The sequence below is a fragment of the Aethalodelphis obliquidens genome, unplaced genomic scaffold, assembly GCF_003676395.1.
Source record: "Aethalodelphis obliquidens isolate GAN/ISIS:26980383/991018 unplaced genomic scaffold, ASM367639v1 scaffold54, whole genome shotgun sequence".
In the NCBI taxonomy this organism is placed as follows: domain Eukaryota; kingdom Metazoa; phylum Chordata; class Mammalia; order Artiodactyla; family Delphinidae; genus Aethalodelphis; species Aethalodelphis obliquidens.
The window spans coordinates 9,842,701-9,865,579 of NW_020837998.1; the positions used below are offsets into that span (position 1 = coordinate 9,842,701).

The 22,879-nt window shown below is 35.2% G+C and overlaps 1 protein-coding gene across 2 annotated transcripts in view; it reads left to right on the forward strand.

The window, feature by feature from the left end:
* Window positions 1–22,879, forward strand: part of DIAPH2 (diaphanous related formin 2) — an 897,660-nt gene that overhangs the window by 438,428 nt on the left and 436,353 nt on the right. For both annotated transcript variants that reach the window (XM_027086071.1, XM_027086072.1), the window contains exons 21-22: window positions 884–985; window positions 13,723–13,962. In XM_027086071.1, coding sequence (XP_026941872.1) covers window positions 884–985; window positions 13,723–13,962 — 342 coding nt within the window. The remainder of the gene's footprint in view (window positions 1–883; window positions 986–13,722; window positions 13,963–22,879) is intronic.

Sequence of the window (22,879 nt, forward strand, 5' to 3'; positions counted from 1 at the left end):
AGCTAGGTTGAGAAGAATTCATGAATTTTGATTCTCTTAGGCATCAGACTTGAACATGCATCAGACTTCATCACTTTTTCTTGGTTCTCCATTAAAGTTGGGATGTATTATGTATTTAAGTACAGATATTGTATATATATTCAAGTTGTTCTGAAAGGTAGTTTTAATGTGCTTGAATATTTTAGTTGGGCTGCACACTTGTCCCTCAGACTCAGTGTTTGACTCTTATGTGGCCAGCTGTGAGGTGGTAAAGCTGAAATAGCTGGGAAAATGATGTATGGACTTTAGGGACCAAGGCTAGGCTTGTTTCTTGATAATTGTATTGGAAATTAGGAATCACATAGAAGAACAGAATAGAAAAAAAGAAAAAAAATACAGATATTGTAAATAATGGGAGATTAATTTTTACAGGCTTGGTGTGGTTTATAAGATTGAAGATGATTCCCAATTTTGCCAATTATGAAGAGTAGAGTTGATTATTATTATTGCCCATGAGTTAATTCTACATAGTATTTTCCTGTTTTTTATATAGATTGACTAATTACCAGGACAGGAAATAAAACTTAAAAAGTATGCTATGTGTTTAAGGCCCAGAAAGTTAGTCAGTTTTGGATTGTTATTTATTGTCATATGATTTTTTAATTTCACATTTATGTACTGTAGTGCATAGACACCAAACATGTTTATGTATTTATTCACATTAAATTGTCGTTCATTTTTTGGTTAAGTTTTTGGGGAGAAGGGGAAGATACACTGGTACTATGGCAGAACCACAATCAGAAATTTATCCGCTTTTCTAGTTAATCACTTTTAGAGTTGCTAATGCATGTTTAATAATCCTAATCATGAAATACTAAACTTTTATGCTTTTATTTCTTTTTAGAACCTTATAAAACATCTTCCTGAGCAGAAGGTACTCAGTGAATTAGCACAGCTGAAGAATGAATATGATGACCTTTGTGAGCCTGAACAGTTTGGAGTTGTGGTATGTATCTAGTCTAAGGGCCCACAAACTCAGCTTGGAGGTAACACTTATCAGAAACAGTGGAAAAAAAAGGCATTTCAATCGTTGATATTTTTTTCTACTGTATAATAACTACATAACTTAATATAACATTAGCTGTCAGAAAAAAATCCTTGTTTATTATTTATAATATTATTGAAAACTAAAGAAATTAAGTTTTACATTATGAAATACCTCTAGACATCTCGTGGGCCTTCCTCTATATCAGTGCTGATATTAATATATGAAAATAATGCATATTATTGTATTGACTGTTTTTTCTTCTATTTAGATCTTGATGCTAGAATTTAGCCCTAAAAGAGTTAGGCTAAGAATAAGCGTGGAAACTAGATAATTAGTAATGTTCTGGAGACTGTTTTCTGTGGTATATATTGTATTAGAAAAAGCACAAGAATTTTCAGATATCCCATAGAGTATCATTAATTGATTGAAAGCTTTACGTACACTGCTTCAGCTGGAAAGAAAATTTCATAGGAAAAATTTTTAAAAAGATGGTGGGAAAGAGGGCATGATGATTTATTTACTTTTTTAGAGAAAAGCTATTTTTGACTTAGGTGTTCCATACAAGTTTGTTTGCCATGTGAACAAACAGTTCTATTACAGCTTTCAGTTTTACCCTGGCTCTCTGACCATTTTGCATGTGCATACTAAGACTTCTTAAAATTACCGCCGGACCCAATAGTCAAACACTGTCTGCTTCATCTGAAATATTGGGTTGGCCAAAAAGTTCATTCAGGTTTAACCTCTTTAATAGTAATGTATTTGAATTGATCTGATTTGGTACTTTGCAATTTAAAAATCCTGTTTAAAATCAAAATGTGATAGATGGAACAGAGTACGTTCCTTTTGAACATATGCAATAACTGCTTGATCATATTTAGAGTTTATTAATTTTCAGATATGGCATTGTATATGCTGATGTAGAAGGATTCTGTCAAATCCTTGAAAAGCAAATCAGGAATGTATATTTAGGGTGAGACAGAGCATGTAAAGGTACCTGAGGAAGAGATATCTCTCGTTTTTTAGTTAGGCAAATTAATCAACTAAACTGGCAAAATATTATTTACTAAGTAGCAGCACTTTAACACAATATTAAATAGTAAAATTTTCTAGACCAAAGTCCACACTTGAAACTTAAGCTACTTGAATTCATATTATAATTGAAGCAAGGCTATATACCATCTGAGAATTCAGCTGTGCCATGGTGGTTATAAGTTTTACGGTAGGTACACTACACAATTTCTCTGAAGCCATTTTTTTTCTGAATGCAGTTTATCTTGGAAGATGTATTAGTTTGCCAAGCAAATCCTTCAAGAGGAATATCCTTGGTACCACACTGAGGAAATGAAGTTTGGGGACATAAAAAGCAATATAACTTCTGAACTCAAAGCAAAGTAGAAAATGAAAGAGATTTCTTGTTTGTGCACATAACCATAAATAATTCTGGGGCTGTGAACATGAAGTCACCTGGTCCTCTTATTTACTCTCCCCATCCTTAGCTACACGTCTGTAGGGGAAATAGTCAAGGACATTACAAAGTAGTTTATGCTATGTAAATTACCTAAGGCAGTATCAATCAGGATGTGCCAAATAAAGTTTAGGTCATCTCATATATATATAGCAAAAAGATTCTTGAAATAATGATATGACTCAGTCTTTTAACTATGTATGTAAGCATGTATATATTGTATATAATAGATAGTAGATAAGTGTTTTTTGAATTGAATTATAGGACAATTATTCAAACCAAGTATGAGCCTGAGATTAAAAATAGCATAGTTTAGATCTCTAAAAGTAAAAATTATGTTCAAATATATTTCTCCAGGTCTATGCTGAAATTAAATTCACTTCTGTCTGGAAACGCCCAAATGCTTTTTAATCCTCAAAATATATTGACAGCCTACATTTAGGACAACTTTGGAAATGCATAGAATCATCTGCCCTAATGAAAAAGGCTCCAAACTGGTTGTCTTACTTCTGCTTTCTTCCCCCATCAAAAGTATTAGTGTAGTCATCTTAAAATCTATATTAACCTTATGATTTCTGTATTAAAACCCTTCAGTGTCTTCCAGAGTTTACAGAATAAAACCTGAGCTCCTTTGCGTTCTCATTCTGCCTCTAACTCTCTGGCTTTATGCCTTCCCTGTTCTCTTTGGTGAACTGAGCGAATTGGTGTCTTTATGACATTTTAGCTTTTACCTCGGCAGGACTTTCTTTGCCATTTCAGCAGTTATTTTCCTTGTTCCTATTCAGTAGTCTTTCGTTTTTCCATAGCGGCTATACCCTATACCATATCTTACCTGCTTTCCACAAGTCTTCACTCCCTCCCCTCCCCATTCTTTTCACTTACTACAAACAACCTAATCTCTTACCAGGGAAAAGGGAAAGCACCTAGGCTTCAGAACTTCCAACATCTCTCCTACCTACAGTTATCTCTACCCATATCTTTTATTAGCTTCCTCGCTGTCAAACCTTAGAAAAAGGGATACTTTATTATCACTAATACTATTGTTGTCATGATTAGTGATAGAAATAAGAATGTATTGAGGTGTTACTGTGTCTGATTCTGTGCTAAGCGTTTTTACATGTACCATCTCATGAATTCCTCACGGCCCTATGAGATTGGCACTATTATTAGCTTCATGTTACAGATGAAGAAACTAAGGCCAAGGAAGGCTGGGGACCTTGTCCAAGGTTACATAGTAAGTAATAGGTACAGAATTCAATCCCAGGCAATCTGACATCATGGATTGTGATTTTAACCACTGTACTGAGCTGGTGTGTGCACGTGTGTACACGTCCACGTGTGTGTGAGATAGTCTACTACATACTAATTTACTTATCTCTGTTTAAGGCATTATTATCCCCTGCCTACTCTTGTTCTGTTATTCTATTGCCTCTTCAGTTTGTCAGTCTCCACTCTGCCCTTCTCTTCAGAAGAAAAGCATCTTCTTAAGTCATTCACTGCCTAAAAATGTATGAATGGGTAGCTGGATGGATGGATGGATGGATGGATGAATAAAAATCCTTCATTGGCCCTGAGGTCCATGATAGCTACTGCCCTCTCTTCATTACCTAGCATCAGTTTTTTCAAAGATTAGTGTATTTGTTCTCTACTTCCTTACCTCTAGTTACTATTTAACAAACAGCAATCAGAATTCTGCCTTAAACAATGCATTGAAACTGATCTAGAAGGGATCATTAATTACCTCCTAATTGTATCTAAAATATACATCGGTTCTACTCACTTCTCTTTTTCTGTGCCGTCACCACTTTAGCCCAAGCCAGCATCATCTTTCCCTTAACCATTATAATATACTTTTAGCCTGTTTTTTCCACTTATACTTTTGCCGTTTTCCAAATCAGCCTCGGCACAGCCCTCAATGTGACATTTCTAGAGTACATTTGTGTTGCATCATTATTTCTCTATCTGCTTAAAGCATCAGTGCGTTGTTTTCTGAATTTACCATGCTATTTCCTGCCTTTGGACCGTTACACACATTGCTCCCTCTTACTCCCACTTGCTGCCTGCCTCTCTCCTGCTTATTCTTCGAGTTTCTGCTTAAATTTCATTCTCTCTGTGATGCCTTCACTTACCTATCAATTAAAATTAGGTCTCCCTATTAAACTCTCTCAGAGCACCTTTTTTCTTTTCCTTTCTCATGTTTTTTAATTAAATATTTAATTGCGAGGTTATTTATTGCATATCTATAACCCCTGCTAGATTGCAACTTCTTTAAGTATATGTATCATATTGATTTAATTCACATGACATATACTTACCAAATGTTTGTTGAATGTATTAGCTTGAATGCAAAATCAAGTGGGCTCTTTTCAGTCCTAATTCTGTATCCATATGGCACTTGATAACATTGAAGAATTTAGATTCCTTACTGAGTCCTTTTCTTTCTTTGCTTTCTCTAGCGATAAATACTCTTTCCTAGTTTTACACCTATCACCCTTGCCAGTGTCCTATAGAGTTTCCATTAGTATATAACTTCCTGGATGATAAAAACAAAATCTCATCAGTTAGGGATAGACATAGGCCAGAAGTGTGATTACTCCTGCAAGATTCATTAAAATCATCATCAAACAGAAAAGAATAAAATTGGCAAGACTAGGGAAAAATCTGGCTTTGACTTTTTGAAAGAAATAAACTTACCTGAGACAGTGACTGGGCTGCTAAGCTTTCTGTAAACTTTTTGGGTGTTTTGTTTTCTTTGTTTTTTTTTTTTTTTTTCTTCAAAGTAGCATCATTGGGTTTGCTTGCTTATATTCACATGTAGTAAGTTAAAAAGAAGCCAAAAAAAAAAAAAAAAAAAAAAAGCGAGAGCAAGAGAGAGAGAAAAGAAACAAATAAAAAAACTAGCATATCCCTCTTCCCAGGAGGTCTTCCCAAGCAGACCTCCTGGGAAGAGGGGTATGCTAGTTCCCACACCTTCTATGATCAATAATCCTTTTCTTTAGGGGGGTATATTGGTGGCATAGCTTCCCACTGACTTGTCCTCCAACCTGCCTCACACAGAATTGAATTTGGTACATTGTTGTAATTATGTGCTGTACCTTTACTGGGAATAAAGAACAGATCTTTGAAAGCTCTGCCAGTTAGAACCCCCAGCAGGAGCTTTTAGATTCTTCTGAGTGTGTTTGCAGCTCAGCTGTTCTTAAACCTCAGAGTGACAGAAACTTCCACTTGTCTTGCACTGAGGATGGAGACCCATACTATGTGTATCTATTAAACTAACACATCTTCTGAGAAAAAGAAGGCAATAATTAGTTCTCTTGGTAATTGGTACTTTATTTTTCTGACCTCAAAAATTACCCATATTTTTCAATTAAAAACATTCTAAAGCTATAATCTAATAAAAAGATGTTGAGATAGCCTTGTGCATAAAAACATTTATAATGAAAAGCAAAGATTATGTGATACTGCTGACAGCACATTTAACTTTTTTCTTTCTCTACATAAATATGTGAAGGCAGGAGGAGTGGATTTATGCCTATTGTTGGAAGTACAACTATAAAGTCAGTGTGCTTTTTAATTTTTTTAAAGTCTCCTAAGAGCTTATGAGCTCTATTCAAGATAGCTTAACCAGGTGAAAAGGAAATTCTTAAAAGCTTTTTTTTTTCTCCTACATATCATCAAAGGCAATTAGTTTAGATGGAAAATTGTAGCTTTTCTGTTCCATTAATATTAAATTATTCAGGTTTGCATATTCATTGGGAAAATTGCATTTTTCTTTATCTGCTTTCATTCAAAGTGTTCAGTGTTTTGATATGTAATGCCTTGATTGTTTCTATTTTCATTCCTTCTGTAAATATGAATGCTAGCTCTTACTTCCAGATGTACATTTATTTTATCTGAAAAAAAGCTGGTTTAATAATTGTGAGATCAAGTAAAAGAAGACTCGCCATGACTCGTTCTCAAATCCATGTATTCAGATTCTTGTTCATTTCATTAACTTCTCATAATAGTCCATTTTGTGACAAGATTGCTTATTTCCATCAGCTTTTGCAATAAAATGAGGTAAAATAAAACCACCTGAAAACTGAATATTCAGATTAAGTCTGGGGATGTCAATCAATTTTGCTGTTGATTGCTTTTCATTAAATTTTTAAAAAATAAAAAATTAACCCCTTTTCCTTCTCCATATATCAGTAATCCGTAAGATAGCAGCATAGCATTACCATTACAGATGCTCTGATGGCCGTTCTTGGCTTCAGACAGTTGTTTTCAGAAGGATGTTTTGAAATTCTTGCTCTAATTCTTAGTGTAATTCTTCTGAGTTTCCAGTGTCTCTTGGGGCCGACATTGTTACCATTTTCTGTTCCAGACTGTAGATGAGTAAATGTTTGTTGATACATAATTTCCACATATCATTCTATTTGGGGAAAATATTCTCTATCAGCATATCATTGCTTTTCTGGGGTACAGTCAGTTTTCAACACTCCGTTTTTCCAAAGCCTCATTTTACAGATCAGCCATGGCTCTTATCTCTCCTGATATCTAGTACACAAACATTTGCCATTGGCTCCATACAGCAAATGTACCTGTATTGATGATTTTGTGCAGTCCAAGTACTAGGTGTACTGCAGAAAGTACAGCAGTGAGCAGTAGAGAGCCTAGTCTGGAGGGGGTTATGTCTAAATAGGATAGTAAAATGATTTATTTAACAGAGAATCACAGATGTCCTTGCTTTATTTCCATACTTCCAGGCAGACTTCTGCTCAGTTGTGGAGTCTGAATCTCACAACTTTTATAGGCAATTCTGCCTGCTTTCTAACTTAAATCCACTCTTCTTTATTGTCACTTCGTTATCATCACCTTAATTATAGTCACTGATACAAAATTATTCTGTATATTCAGTGTATCCATACATTGGGTCCCAATAGTATTTAGGTATGGAGGGGACACCTTGTAACAAATGTATATTTCTTACAAATATATCTGTTAATTCCAATGAATTTTTAACATATTTTGAAGACACTAGAAGATCATAGTTATGTTCACATATGATGGCAGTTGAAGGTGTGTTTCTTAGCAATGCAAAATGAAAGATAACAGAAATCCCCTTAAAGGTGAGTGACACGTGACTGCAGGAGTGGCATGTGGCTACCTCCTCCTTCTTCGCACACGATTGTTACACTTGGGTCTTTTCTCTTTCTCTCTGGATTCTTATGGTAGTATGGCAGAACATCAATATTCACCAGGTGCATAGGTAGTGAAGTGTATAAAATTCAAATTATATAAACAAAACTGTGTCTAACTCTTTGGGGAAATAACCCACTTGTAGCTGCTCTCACTAAAGCCGTCAGGGTACAGTTTTTTTCTTTTTAATATAGTGCAGATCAGCTAAAGAAATGATAGCTGCTTGATGTGATTTGACAGAAAAGTATCTTGTAACACAAAAAAATCCCCTACATAATACAACACCTTGGTCACCAGCCTACAGCACTTCAAGGAATGAATTATAAAACAAAGGATGCCAGTCATCTAAAATGCGACGAGGAACCACAAGGAAAAACAAACATACATTTCAGCCAAGTTTTTGTTATATTTCCTTATATCACTTAGGTGCATTCAAATGCCTTTATGAGACATGCACCTTTTAATAATTATATCTGTGGCTGGGGATGTCGCTCAGTGCTTCCTATGATTTCTAAGCTTAGTTATCCAAGACATTCCCTTACACACTCAAATCCTCTAATGGAGATTCAACTATTGTCTATCAGTCTACCCTGGTCTGATCATAAAAATTCACACTTCTGATTGCAGCAAATTCTATTAGTATCATCAAAGCATACTGTTTTGTGGCTCCTTAAAGAGATGCATCCATATAGTTTCATCTACCCTGAAGATTAATAAGGAGATTATTTCCTCCATAATCCTCTTGATTTTTACAGTAACACATTTTCAGTGCTAATATTTCTAATAGTAAATGTATATTATGCGTTGAAACGGACTGAAAGGAGCACTGCACGATATTTATGAAGTGTGAAATAGTTAATGGGGGACATTCTTCACCAAGCCCTGGTAGCACACATTCCTTAATTGTGGATGAGAGAAACTTTATCTCAGGTTTGGGAGAATAGTCAGGGACCATGGTACCTTCTTAGGAATTTCTGAGGATGAGTAAAGAGGGTAATAACAACAATAGCTATTGTTTCAGAGTGCTTCCATTGTGTCAGCTACCATGACAGTAATGTTACACATAGGATCTCATTTAAGTCTTACTGCAACTTGCATGAGTGACTTAAGGAATACATTTTACTGATGGGGACATAAAGTCTCAGAAACATTAAGTAACTTGGATTAGATCATAACTATAAAGTAACAGAAGTATAGTTCAAGTCCATGTCTGTATAACTCAAAAGTCCCTGTTTCTTCCACTACAATGTACCTTATAGGTCTAGAGAATGTAGAGAATGGTTTCTCTCCCTCTCTGAGGATTAAGGGGAAAACTCTCTCGAACCTACCCTTCAAAATAGTTATACGGGGCTCTGAATTCGGGCTAAGATTGAGCCTGGGCAATACCGTTGGGATGACACATTTGGTAGCTAATGACTTTACATACGGAGTAGGGTACCCTCCTCCTGCCTCACATCAGCCTACTGTGATACCTCTTCACACTATGCATCTGCTTCCCAATCCAGCACTTTGCTGATATTGGAGTTTCTGTTTGTATGAATGAATACATCCATCCATCCATTTGTTTTACAAGGACTTTTTTTTCAAATCACCTATGATGTTTATCACCTGCTCTGCACTAAACTTTAATCTAGTGAGTAAATGAAGGAAGAAATTTTGCCAAGTCAGAGGTCAACTCTGATCCTCTTATGATGCACAACCTCTTCCCTGAATCAGGTTGACTGATGATAGATTATATCCAGTAACAGCAGTTCAACAAAGTTAATTCCCTAGCATTTCTGGTTTGACATCTTAGCTGAAGACATTATTTTGGGGACAGTAAAACATTACCGTCGGCTGTTAATTTTGTTCAATAGACAACCTGTCTGTCCTCCTTGGGAGAAGATCCGGAAAATGGTTAGTCATCTAAGGAGTGCTTTTAAAATCAGTCAGCAAATATTTGAATGTCTAATAAATGCAAGGACCCATGCTAGGTGCTATACAAGGTGCAGTCTTTGATTTTTCTCTCTATACACTCTCCTCATCAACAACCTGCCTTTCACAACATCTATTCCAGTCACTCCCAAATCTGCCAACTCTGATACTTATCTCCTCCTAAACTCAAGAACTGAATTTCCAAATGCTATCAGATATCATAACAATATCTAAAACTCAAAATGCCAAGAAAGCAATATTATTTCCCTATTATAGAGGTGTCATTTTACTATTCATGTGAGGATTTAGAGGGGGGAAGACTGGAGGGATCAGGGAACATATTTAAATAGTCTATTTTAGTAATTCAACCTTAAAGTACATAAATTTTAAGCTTGAATGGTGAGAATTGAAAATAAGAACCAATTCTAAGAAATTCTTCAGGTTAAAATATAGGCAAGGAATAGTATTAAATTACATTGTCTTTACCAGGATTTGAGTATGACTCCAAGATTTGGCGTTTTCATAGTGGGGATCTAATAGTGTCTTTGTTAATAATAAAATACACTGGTGTCTGAGAGGATGGTGAACCAAGTTCACTTAAATGCTAATAAAAATGTCTTGGTAGCATCCAAGTAATATTTTTCACTTCTGAATCTCACACTGTTAACCTCACCTTTCCATAACTCTAGAGGCAGAGACTAAAACAGAAGGAAAGAATATATTTGGATCATTTATTTGGCTCCTACCTAATTATCAAAACAAGACTGCTCGACAGGACTTTCCCCTACTTTACAAATGAGGAAACTGAAGCAGAAAAATTAGGTGGATTAGTTTCACACAGTCTAACTATGCAAAAGTTTCTAGATTCAGTCCTTTGGTTGAATTTGCTACTAAGCTGTACCCTACCGGCCCCCACTGTCTTAGTCCCTGATTAGCTTACTGAAGTGTAGGCAGCAGATCAGGGGAAGCAAATTCATCTATCCTCATTCTCTGAAACAAAAAACAAACAAACAGTAAACTGCATCAAATCAGCATATCCTTCAGCCTTCATTAATGCCAACAACATTTTACCTCACAAAGGACTTTACACCTTGGAGCCATCTTTGACTTTCTCCTCCCATAACTGGTCATTTACTAAGTCCCACTGCTTCTTCCTTAATTCTGCCTCTTGTATCTATTGCTTCCTTTCCCTTCCTACTGTCAACATCCTAGGTCATTACCTGTTTCTAAGACCATTTGAAGACTTAACTAATGGTATCCCTGCCCCTAATCTCTCCTTCAGCCACTCATACATACTGCTCTCGGTATGACTCAAGAGACGGCGTGGTGTAGTGGTTGAGAGTTTGGATTCTGTAGCCAGAATGCCTGAGTTCAAATCTCCAGATCTTCAACATACAATTTGACTCTGTGCTAGTTCCTTAGTATTTCTGTGTCTCACTTTCCTCATCTTTAGAATGAGACTAAGGCTAATAACCTTTTCCTAGGATTGTTTTGAGAATCAAATCTGCATATATGTATATAACACATCTGTAGAAAAATGTCTGGCACAGAGTACTCAATAAATGTCATTTGCCATTATTATTGTTATTATAATTACTAAAGTACACTTTTGGCCATTATTTTGGTTGGAGCTGGTATTGAAAAAAAGATCAAATCCCTGCTCTTTGGGTTTGTAGGCCAAGGATTGAAATACAAAGCCCAGAAAGGATACAAATATGAATGAATACAAGTGGTATTAGAACTGAAGCAAGACTAAAAGAAAATCTATGTAAGCCTAGGGTTTAAATTCCTTGTGGATCTCAGACCAAGGCCACCCTGGTGAGCAGGGTTCCTACAAGTCCTACAGAGCATGGGAAGAAGGACAGGTATTTGGTGACTAGCACCTGGTCAAAGTAGTTCTATGGTTTTTTTAACCATCAGGGAGACTGAAAAAACACTACTTCCTAAACACATAAAATGATAGGAAACATGCTTCTGTGCTAATGGTAGCCAGTTAGCAGTGAAAATAAAGGAAAAATTAAGTGGGAAAGGATTTGGAGACAGTGGTAGAGGCATAAATGAAGGCAGAAAATGACATAGAAACTTAGATTCCCACACAAACATACACATGGAGATTTGCACATTCATGGAGACGTAGACTTTGGTGTGGTTAGCTTCCAATTTTATGGCCTTTACATGGAATCTTAAGGTACTTTGATCTAAATTCTGCCCCTAGGTATATACCTCATATATTCCTAACCTATAAACCTTTTCTCACAACTTCCTTTTGGTCCCCATTTGTGTTTGCTCGCTCGCTTTTTTTCTCTCTCTTTACTTGTTTAATTTTCATCTATTTATCCATTTGTATCCCCTCTACTGTGTAGCCTTCATTAAACATTGTAGTCATAGAGTTAAAGTTTCCTCTTCTTTCAGTGAACATCTCCAGCACTTAATTTCTGTTTACCCATTTAGAATCATGGGCTGGTTCTATCGCTAGCTGTAGTTTTCAAGTGATTGTGTTATGAGTTTTGAGTTATATTGGACACTTTTTGTGAGTAGATGGTGTGTCTTATACTTACCATGCGAGTACTGAAGAAACAGTAGGATGCTTTTTTTTTTTTTTTAAAGATTTTATTTAGTTATTTATTTGGTTGCACCGGGTCTTAGTTGCGGCAGGTGGACTCCTTAGTTGCAGCTCCAGAGCTCCTTAGTTGTGGCATGCGAACTCTTAGTTGCGACATGCGTGTGGGATCTAGTTGCCTAACCAGGGATTGAACCTGGGCCCCTGCATTGGGAGTACGGAGTCTTATCCACTGCGCTGCCAGGGAAGTCCCAGTAGGATGCTTTGAATACTACCCTGATCGTATTAAAAAAAAGCTATTGATAAGTGATGTGACTTATGTAGATATAGTAACAGGCGGATATTCCCAGTATAATCTGCCTATAAAAAGCATGAAAGCATATGGGGGATTAGCAGACAGCAAAGGTTAATTTTTGGACAGGCAGACACCCATGGTTAATGTGAAAATTCATTTCAAAGAGTTAGAATGATAAATTATGCTTTGCTTTTGTATTAGAGCAGATAGGGTCTATTCAGCAGCTCATTTTGCTGCTTTTGAAGGGTTCTTTGTAGCTTAAGGACTCTTGTTTATGCTGTCAAATGCTTTTCATGTTGTCTACAGATATCTCATGCCTACACTGTGCCTGGCATTTGTATTTAAAAAGAAAACTAAGCTATATGTGTAAAAAGAATAAATGTAATTAGGATTGTTAATAATTTCATTGTGTGTGTGCTTATGTTCTTATGTGTCTACCCTCCCCTCACCTGTCTCCCAGAATTCCTTTGGTGAATAAAAACTAGTGAAATGACTTGGAGTTTTGGGGAATTAAAGACTAAAAGAAATTATTATCGTAGGAGCTATACCAAAGGGAATAGAGAATGTGCACCGATACTATGAAACAATTAATTAAAACCTAAGTTGAACTATTTTGAAGAAAACCAATATAGAATTCTTGAATAATGTACTTAAAAGTAAGTTCATGTGATTTTACCATAACTTAATTATTTAACATCAACATTCTGCCAAGTAGGTGAAATTCTTTAGAGCATATATAAATAATTAATACATTTTATTAATAGAAATCATAGGTTTAAAATTATTAAATGCTCAATCAGAGCTAGTCTTCTGGTTTCAGACAGCATACTGATATGTAAATTTTTTTTAGGAAATGTGGTTGCACTTACATTTTCTGTCATCGTGTACATTTTTTATATGTGGCCCAACTATTCACTCAATGTCATGTTTGTACATTTTCGTAGTTTGCCTCAGGGACTGATTTTTGGCAGTTTAAATGCTATTGATGACTAATGATTATGCAGTTAACATACAGCAACTGTTTAGCTTCAATAATATTTTCTTAATGCAGTAAGGATGATTCCATTTATTCCTTTAAAACTGAACAGCTATTTCTTTAAACTTTGAAAATAATATTCCTTTGAAATGTCTAAAACAAAGTAGAATAATATTTGTTAAAACCCAGAGAGAATTCATTTTATTCAGAAGTTTTACAGTATTGTCTCTAAAATGATCCCCACTAGAGAGAAAAATAACGGGCTTTATATATATATTCTTATACAGCATTCCTTATCTTACAGATGAGCTCAGTGAAAATGTTGCGTCCTCGTCTCAATAGCATTCTTTTCAAGCTCACATTTGAAGAACACGTAAACAACATCAAACCAAGCATCATAGCAGTAACTCTGGCCTGTGAAGAACTGAAGAAAAGTGAAAGCTTTAACAGACTTTTAGAGTTAGTTCTTTTGGTTGGAAACTACATGAACTCAGGCTCAAGAAATGCCCAGTCTTTGGGTTTTAAGATCAACTTTCTCTGTAAGGTAAGATAACACTTTATAATGCCAATTTACAGCAATAATCTCATCTACGAGAGGGGTCACTTTAAATAGCAATAGTACGTAAGCCCAAAAAAGTATCCTTTAAAAGGATGAATTTTATGGCACGTGAATTGTATCTAAATTAAAACAGATAAATGATTTTTTTAAAACCTTACTGTACTAAAATCTCAAAGACTGCAAATTCTTTTGTAGTATAGTACTCAGCTCTTGCTGATCAAATCTTTCTGGAGTTTTTAGGTCCAAAAAAAATTGCTTTTATAAAGTAGATGCAATCTTGTATTTCAGTCCCTTCAAACTTACTTTATGTCTCTCCAACAAGTATTTGAGGAGCTAAATTCAATGAGGTCATAGCCAGAAATTGCCTTCTGAATATGCTTTGCTTTTTCTCCTCCAAGAAAGTAATACTCTTTATTGTTGAATAGTGTTGTGTTATTAAACTTATACTAGGTATCTAGTGCATTAACTAAAAGTTTTTTAAAAATCAAGTGATAATGTTTTATTGTTTTGATTACCCTTTCATTCTTGTGAAAAGTAAACAAAGAAACAGACAAGTGCAAAAGTGATGGTATATGTCCATTTCTAGGTTAGTGCAAACCACCTTATTAAAGGAAAAGATCTGTCTGTTACACAAGAAAACTGAACAGACTCTGAGGGGAAGGCCTGTAAGAAAGCTGGAGACAAAAATAAGTCTGAAAACAAGCGATGTATCTTTGACATCTCAGCATTGTTTCACTTTTTTTTTTTCTTTCACCTCTGAAAACATTACAGAACTTTGGTTAGTTCTTGAAGTATATTATTACAAGAATCCCCAATCTAGGAATGGATATAAATTTCTTTTCTATTCATGCATTAAATAGATGTGCATTACATGTACATGGACTAGCATTTTAATATGTATCAAAAATGATTTGCTCCTGGTAGTTCTCACCCGGACAGACATAAAGAATAACATTTGTAGATATTAGGATGCATAATGAAATTGTATCTGTTTACTCCCGATTTGTTTTTGAGGGGTGTAAGGAAAGAAAGCAAGGAAGATAGGGAAGATGGTCTGGCATGCTAGATTTTTGTCAAAAAAATATTTTTGGTCCCTCTTCTTATGATATTAGGGGACATGTGCAATTATTTGATAATACCAACAAGAATAAGGCTATGCTTGTAATAAATTAGAATAACTTACACCCCGATTTGTAGGATAAACTAAATATTTAAGACTTTTTCATTTTATTGCACATCATATACTCAACACTAGTAAAAGCATCTTTTATCAAGATGCTACTTGTTTAGAGTATACACTATAGGCACAGTGAGTGAATCTTAAAGTGTTCTTGGTTGGCGATTACAAAAATATTATAAATTAAGAGAAAATATCATTGGAAATTTGTATTGTTACCTATTTCACATTTAATTCATATAAAAAAGACTTTTAAAACAAATTATCCTAATTTGAACAAATATGTACCTTTTTTAAGTGTCTTAATTTCACACTAATCAAATTAATTACATGAACTGATATTTTTGAGGCAAGAATGAATACGTCATTTATACATAGGAACAAAAAATTATATTAATCTCACAGAAGGATTATACAGTTGCATCTTGTATTTTGGAGAGAGGCTTCTTCCTGTCATCTACCTGTCAAATAAAAGTTCTTCCACACAGCGCTGGTCTGACATCTATCACTTAGAGGTATGTTCAAAGGATTCAGCACAAAGATTTTTGCCAACTTCAAATAAAATAAAAAATAATCTTATGGGAAATACTAGCATGTAGTAATAGATGTTCTAAAAGAGAAAGAAGTGAATGTTTAAAAATCTTCTGCCCTCTCCCACTTTTCAGTAGGATTTTTATCTTCAGGGAAATACTTGTCATTAAGAAAGAAATATCATATAGATGTATGATATTCCCACAATATCTAGGATTAAAAGGATGCTCCTGGAATACAAACAATTCTGAGTAGATGTAAATGTCTAAAATGACAGAAATTTACTGAAGTACATAGAAATAGTTAGCTTAGGTTTATAAACTGTTCGAAACTGAGTTAACTACTGATGTATGATTAGCTAGAATTGGTGTTAAATTCCAGTTATGTTGTAAAAGATTACTTGGTTGATTTCTCTCAGTGTTTGTTTTTTGTTGTTGTTGTTGTTGCTGTTAAAAAAAATAGCAGAGAGAACTTTCTTTGCAGGGCACTGATTATGCTTTTAAAATGATACCATTTATCTAATTAATATTCTAATGATAATTTCTTTTCTCAGTGAATTTAAAACTGTAATCTACTGCTTTTCACATGAAGCTATAGATTATGTTAAAATATTCACCTAGTTAAAAAGGAACCACAACATAAGCAGTTAAACTTATCAGATGTTTCTTGTAGTAAAGTAATATTAAAAATTCAGATGGTCACAATTAGCTCCTATAATATTTGGGAAGAAAAGGAAAACAGACGGGTTAACTTAAATGTCAAATATCACTAAAGGGTACCATAACTATAAGTACTACCCTCACCACAAAATACTTTGTTCATTTGCAGCAGTGTATTATCACTTTGTGAGTCACCAATCCAGGGTGCTGAACTGTAATAAAAATCATTTCTATGCAGATGAGTTTCCAATGTTAGCTTGGCCCCTGCTTGCCTGTTGGTTATTAAAATTCTAACCAATAGCAGTGTTGTACTTCAGGGCCATTTGTTGTTTATGTTTTCAGTGTGTAATAACATATAATCTACATAAGAATGAAACATTTAAAAATACTTAGCACTCCCTAGGCACTAAGCTTTGTGGGTATATCAGATAAGGATCTTTGTTTGCAAGCAACAGAAAGTGACTCTGCCTGATTTAAGCAAAAAGTAGAATTTATAAGGAGCTCAGCCAGAAACTGAGGAAAGGCTGAAGAACTTGGCCTTTAAAAGAGTAGCAACTATGTCAGCTTTGAGAATGCAGAGAGCAGGAATGAATGGAAAGTCTTTCCAGGAAGTTGCCTCTGGGGTATATTCCATTTTCTTCCTCCTTTCCTTGTATTTGATTCAAATTCTAATTAGAAAGAGAGACCAATTGGCCTGGCGTAGATTATCAGAATACCCTTTGTCCAAGGGAGGGCAAAGAACCTTGATTGACAGTGCTACCAAGACTACTGTGATGGATGATTGGTCATGCCCTAAAGGAGGCTGTTACCAAGGGTGAGGATACCGAAGGTTAGGGGCAGATGAAGGGATAAAAGCCAGGCCTGAACAAACAAAGGCAAAACAAAACAGATGGTCGGTATACCAGGGGATACAAACATTACAGAAGACACACAGAAAGCTCAAGGAGCTTGTGATACAGTTGAGTAGCCAGGAAATATACATACAGAATATTATGTAATGTCACAATATACTTCTAGCAATGAATATAAAAATTAATGGCCATTGAGATTACTTTCAGATTAGCAGGACTTCAGGAGGGAGGAATTTTTGGTGATGGGCGTGGCAGTGAGTGGTACTCATAAATTAGAACAGAAGGATCTTGAAGGATAGGTATAATTAAGTTATACGAAGGGAAGAAGCCATAACCTTACAAGATGGGAGAACACTGGCCTTAGAACTTACATTTTAGCTTCCATTTTGCCCATCACTAGCTAAATTTTCATGGCCAAGTCACTTACTCTCTCCAAACCTGTTTCCTCATCTATACATGAGGAAATATACAGTGACCGTTTTTTATTTCCATAGGGTTGTTTTCAGGGTCAAATAAAACGATCTTTGTCACAGTACTTTGAAGAATTATAGTGTTAAAAATGGTAGTAGTTCTTTTTAATGATGGTATATGACTAGGAATAATCATGACGTGTTTGAAGATGAATTAGAAAACTACACTGCCTGGAATATTGGGTGTATGTTGGAAACAAATAACATTGGTAGGCAGGTTGTGAGAAGATTTTGAGTAATTTGTATACTAGCTTCAGTATCTTTTTTTATTTATTTATTTTTTTTGGCGGTACGCGAGCCTCTCACTGCTGTGGCCTCTCCCGTTGCGCAGCACAGGCTCCGGATGCGCAGGCTCAGTGGCCATGGCTCACGGGCCCAGCTGCTCCGCGGCATGTGGGATCTTCCCAGACTGGGGCACGAACCCGTGTCCCCTGCATCGGCAGGCGGACTCCCAACCACTGCGCCACCAGGGAAGCCCTAGCTTCAGTATCTTGCCTCTGTAACTTTTTTTTTTTTTTTTAATCACTCACAGCCCATTTTATAACTTATGAAGGCCAAAAACCTTTGTTTTTCTGCCTTGAGTTAATATCTCCTTCACCCATACTGTGACTTTCCAGTCATTCTAGTTGGACAGAGAGACATAACAAATTATGATATGGTATAATGATGTGTTTTTGTACAGATGTTAAATATGGCATACAAAGAACCTGAAGAAAACATTTAGTTTTACTGTGGAGAAAATTTTAGATATCTAACTTTAATTTAGTAGGGTTAATAGAGTAATGTAATTTTGCTACTTTTTTCTAAGATTCATCATTTATATAAAGTGAATGTAACATAAAGGCCTTATTTCCTAGAGGTCATCACATGGTATTAGTGGCAGAGTATTACAAATATCTCCCCAAATATACAAAAGAAGGCATCTATCTCCCCTAGAGAAGTTGTAAGATGTAGAGTGAATTAGGTTCAGTTTCAGTGTGAAATATAATGTACCAGAAAATGTGATTTGTAAGGAAAATGACTGCTGTCTATGGAAGCACAATTTAGAAATTTGTAATTCAAGAGAAAAATCTATAGAAGATCTAAGCAAAAAGTTACATCTAAGTATTCTAAAAATTTTACAGTATCTAATAGTTGTTAGCTGAAATGATGTGGATTATCTCTATCTAAACTTAGGACCTCAACATTAGAAAGTATCTAATCTAGCCCCTTCAGCCTGCAGATGAGAAAACTGACCATTAGAGAAGTGAAATACTTTGGTTGGTGTGTTGGTCAGCTTGTGCTGCCATAAAATAATACGGTAGGCTGGGTGGCTTAAACAACAGAAATTTACTAACACACCATTGTAAAGCAATTATACTCCAATAAAGATGTTAAAAAAAAACATAAGTCATAAAAAACAAAAAAACACAGAAATTTATTTTCTCATAGTCTTGGAGATTGGAAGTTCAAGATCAAGATGCTAGCCTGGTTGGTATATGGTAAGGACTTACTTTCTGAATTGCAGACAGCCACCTTCTTACTAGGTGACAGTCAGGTTCATAAAGCTGGATATAGCGACCAACTGTTTTGGTTTACCCAGGACTAAGAGCTTTCCTGGGATTCAGGACTTTCACTACTAAAATTGGGACAGTCCTAGGCAAACTGGGACAGTTGGTCACTTTAGTTATGAAACTAGAGGTAGAGTCTTGGCCTCCTGATTACGCTTTCTCTCTCTCACCCTTTTTTTAAAAACATGTAACTGGAACAGCTTGCCTTTTGCATTTTTATAATGTCCTTTGCTACTCTTCTTCATCTGGTTTTTACCCTTTAGCTCTACTTCTCTGGTTACCACTACACACTGTGAGTATAATTATTGTAGGACTGTTCACACTGCACTTTAATTATTTTATCTCTCTTTCTCTCTAAAGACTCAGAACTCATGGAGGGTGGTTATTATTTTATTCTACATTTTATCTCCAGTGTCTATTGTATAGGAAGCCCTCAATAGATTACTATTGAATGAAAGGTAGGCAATTTGATTAAATAAAAGGACTTGTTGTGAGTGTTCAATATAAGTATTAGCATTTTTTTAAGTGAATTTAGTGTCTCACAGATATAGAGTGTATATTTTTACCAGTGAAAGTATTAAATATGTAAGTGTAACACTATGCTATGGTTTAGTTGTAAAAACATAAAAATGTATTATTTGCTATCAATATAAACCAAAAATTCACCCTCAAATATGGGTTAATAAATAAATATGGGACTATTAATTTAAAACCAAAGATATTGTTAAAAATAACCACTGTAGAATATACTGAAAGGCACCTTAGCAAAGGTCAATAAATCCTGGTCACTAGTCTACACACTTGGTTGCCTTTGCTTTTACAGTTTAGATGTATCCCTTGTGATTCAGAGAGGTTTATTATTATTAACGCCATGTTGCAAATTAGAAAACTAAAACCCAGTGAGGTTATGCAATTTTTTTCAAGATCAGAAAGCTAGTAAATGTCCAAGTTTGGGCCTAAATCTAGGTTTTCTGTGTCCAACACCTTGCAACACACTGCCTCTCGCTAAATTGTAACAGAAGGTTTAGTCATATGTGGCTCATTTCCTGGAAGCATTACAGAACCAACTCTGCCCCTTACAGAGTACTGAAAATGGGGAAAATCACAGGTGCACTTTCTTGACTCTCCAGTAGCTTGTAAAATGAGGAATCTCTCTTTTTTATTATTCAAATTGAACTATAAGTCATTGGAGGAATATTAATAGAAAGTTTGTCTTCCTCTAATAGATTTTAATGTATCCGGGTAATGGAACCTATATATTTGTAATAAAATAACACCTAATAATCTGCATAATTATAGAGCAATCACTTGCTTTGTATGTACAGGCTCTCAGACCATATCAGTTTTGTGGAGGCAGGGTTGGCTGCTCTTCTCAATACATATTTTCTACAAATGAACATCTGTTCTCCAGACAGATGGCTTACCCAGGATCACTCAGTATTGGAGGCAAAGTTAGAATCCCACTTTTCCTGGGACTCAAATTATTTCAGTGGCTCAAGGTAGTTTTTAGAATTTGATGATCTCTTTTGCTTCACTCAAATATGCTTTTTCCTATAAGACGGTGTATGGCATTATTTGGATTTGGGGGAGATGTGATTGATAATTTGCTAGGAAGAAAATTGCTTTGAGGGAGATAATTTGTCCTGGAACAATTCTGTGTAAGGGAAGATTAGATTCTCTGTCAAGAACAGGGTTGGATGGAATGTTAGGTCCTCTTACCAAGCTTTCCTTTTTTTCCCTGTGGGTCCTTTTAGCCTTCCTTCCTGTGGGCTCTTTGCAGCAGAGTTTTCAGCTGGTGATCTCTATGATTCACCTGTTATAATCAGTGATAAAAGATCTAAAGCTACAGCAAAATACAGAGGTGGTCACTCATGTTACTTTGCATTTTAAAATGTCACCACATAAAATAGTGATACACCATATCTTTCGTTCATAATTCATGACCAATAGACACAAACATCTCAAGTTAAGGCTTTGTCTGTGCCTCATTATATTAAGTTGAAGCAAGAACATTCACCATTGTTGACCTCTGAAATAACTAAGCACCATAGAATGACATAAGGACAGGATATCATTCTTAATGTTAAATGGTTTTCTTTGTTCAGCTTATTTGATGGTCGACCTTTATTTAAATCCTTTGTGTTGTATTGTATTGTGCTTAATGGGTTCTCATCATTGAGAACCATTCAGTGTTGAAAAGATGAATGTTCAACTCTTGTGTGACTATGTCAGTGGTGACATTTTAGATTCAGTTTTTATAACTGTCAAGGGTTTTGTTTCCTGTAGTTCTTCACAAAAATCAGTATACCCAAAGTTGTGATTTTCAAAGAGCAAGCATTAATATTACTTAAGTCAGTAAATGCAGAAATGTTTAAATTTAAAGAACTCTAAATTTATTTGTTTAAAGAAACAATTCTCCATAAGTTCTTTTAATTCCCATATGTTATTAATTATATGTCCTCAAGCACATATTATTAATCAGTGCATGTGGACTTGTGCACATGGGCAAATGGTAATACTGAAAGATTGCTTCAGTCATCTCATTTCTCCAGTAATCAAGATGTGTGGATACCAGCTCAGAAATCCAATCCAGAGTCCTCACCTCCAGTGTCCTTCATGCCATTTAAAAATCTGAGGGAAACACAGGCTACTTCTGAGGTTCTCTTTTTAAAAATACAGCCCTCTAAGAGTTGGGAACATATGAGCCCGTCTCCCTAATTTTGTAATCCCGTGAATACGCTACCAAATGCTTTGAAGATTGTCCTTCAGTTTGAAAATCAGCTTTTTTCCCACTTCTAAGATGTAAGGTACCTAGTCTCTTTATATCCCTATACTATAGTGGTCTGCACATACAGATTGACTCCTTAAGTAGAAAGAAAACTTGATGAAGGTAGTGTGTGTTTCTGTCTTTAGAGGTGCTTTCTTCTAAGATAGATATCTCAATTATTCCAAATGGTCACAACATTTTCCAGATTTATGTTAATGTGGAGATGCATTGTATCTTTCTTATTCTCTGTAGCCTATGTTACAGAATTGAGATGGGAGAAAAGACTGACTGCTATATCAGCAGGGGTAAAACTATATGATCATGTTAGGCACAGGGATTAACCTATTTTGTAGATGTACTTCAAATTGGTATAGTTATGAAATATATGTCTATGAGAATACCTTTTTTGAAATCTTGAGCTCTGATGAAAAGAAACAGACTCACACATTTATTTTCCTGCTTCCCTCTAAAAATACAGAGTTTCCATGAGCTTATTTAAAGATTTTTCTCTAAGTTGAAATATTCATTAATTTACCTTCATTGCTACAAATTAGTCAGCTAATACTTTAAATGTAACACTTGTTTGTTTTCTCAGAATTTGATTGCATCTGTTTAGATATTATCACATTTACAACACTATAGGTTGTGTGAAAACTTCATTATATTCCCCCAATTTTCAGTTTATTAAATTCTCTGGAGAACAGTAGTTTATAAATGTAATTTGTCTGATACAGACTTGATTAGTATTCCTTGTCAATACAGGCTGCTTTGGAAACATTTTTTTTTTCCCTCTCAATATTTTTTTCTATTTTACTTATATATGTGAAAATGTTCTGTCCTCTAAACACATACACACACACACACACACACACACACACACACACACACACACACACA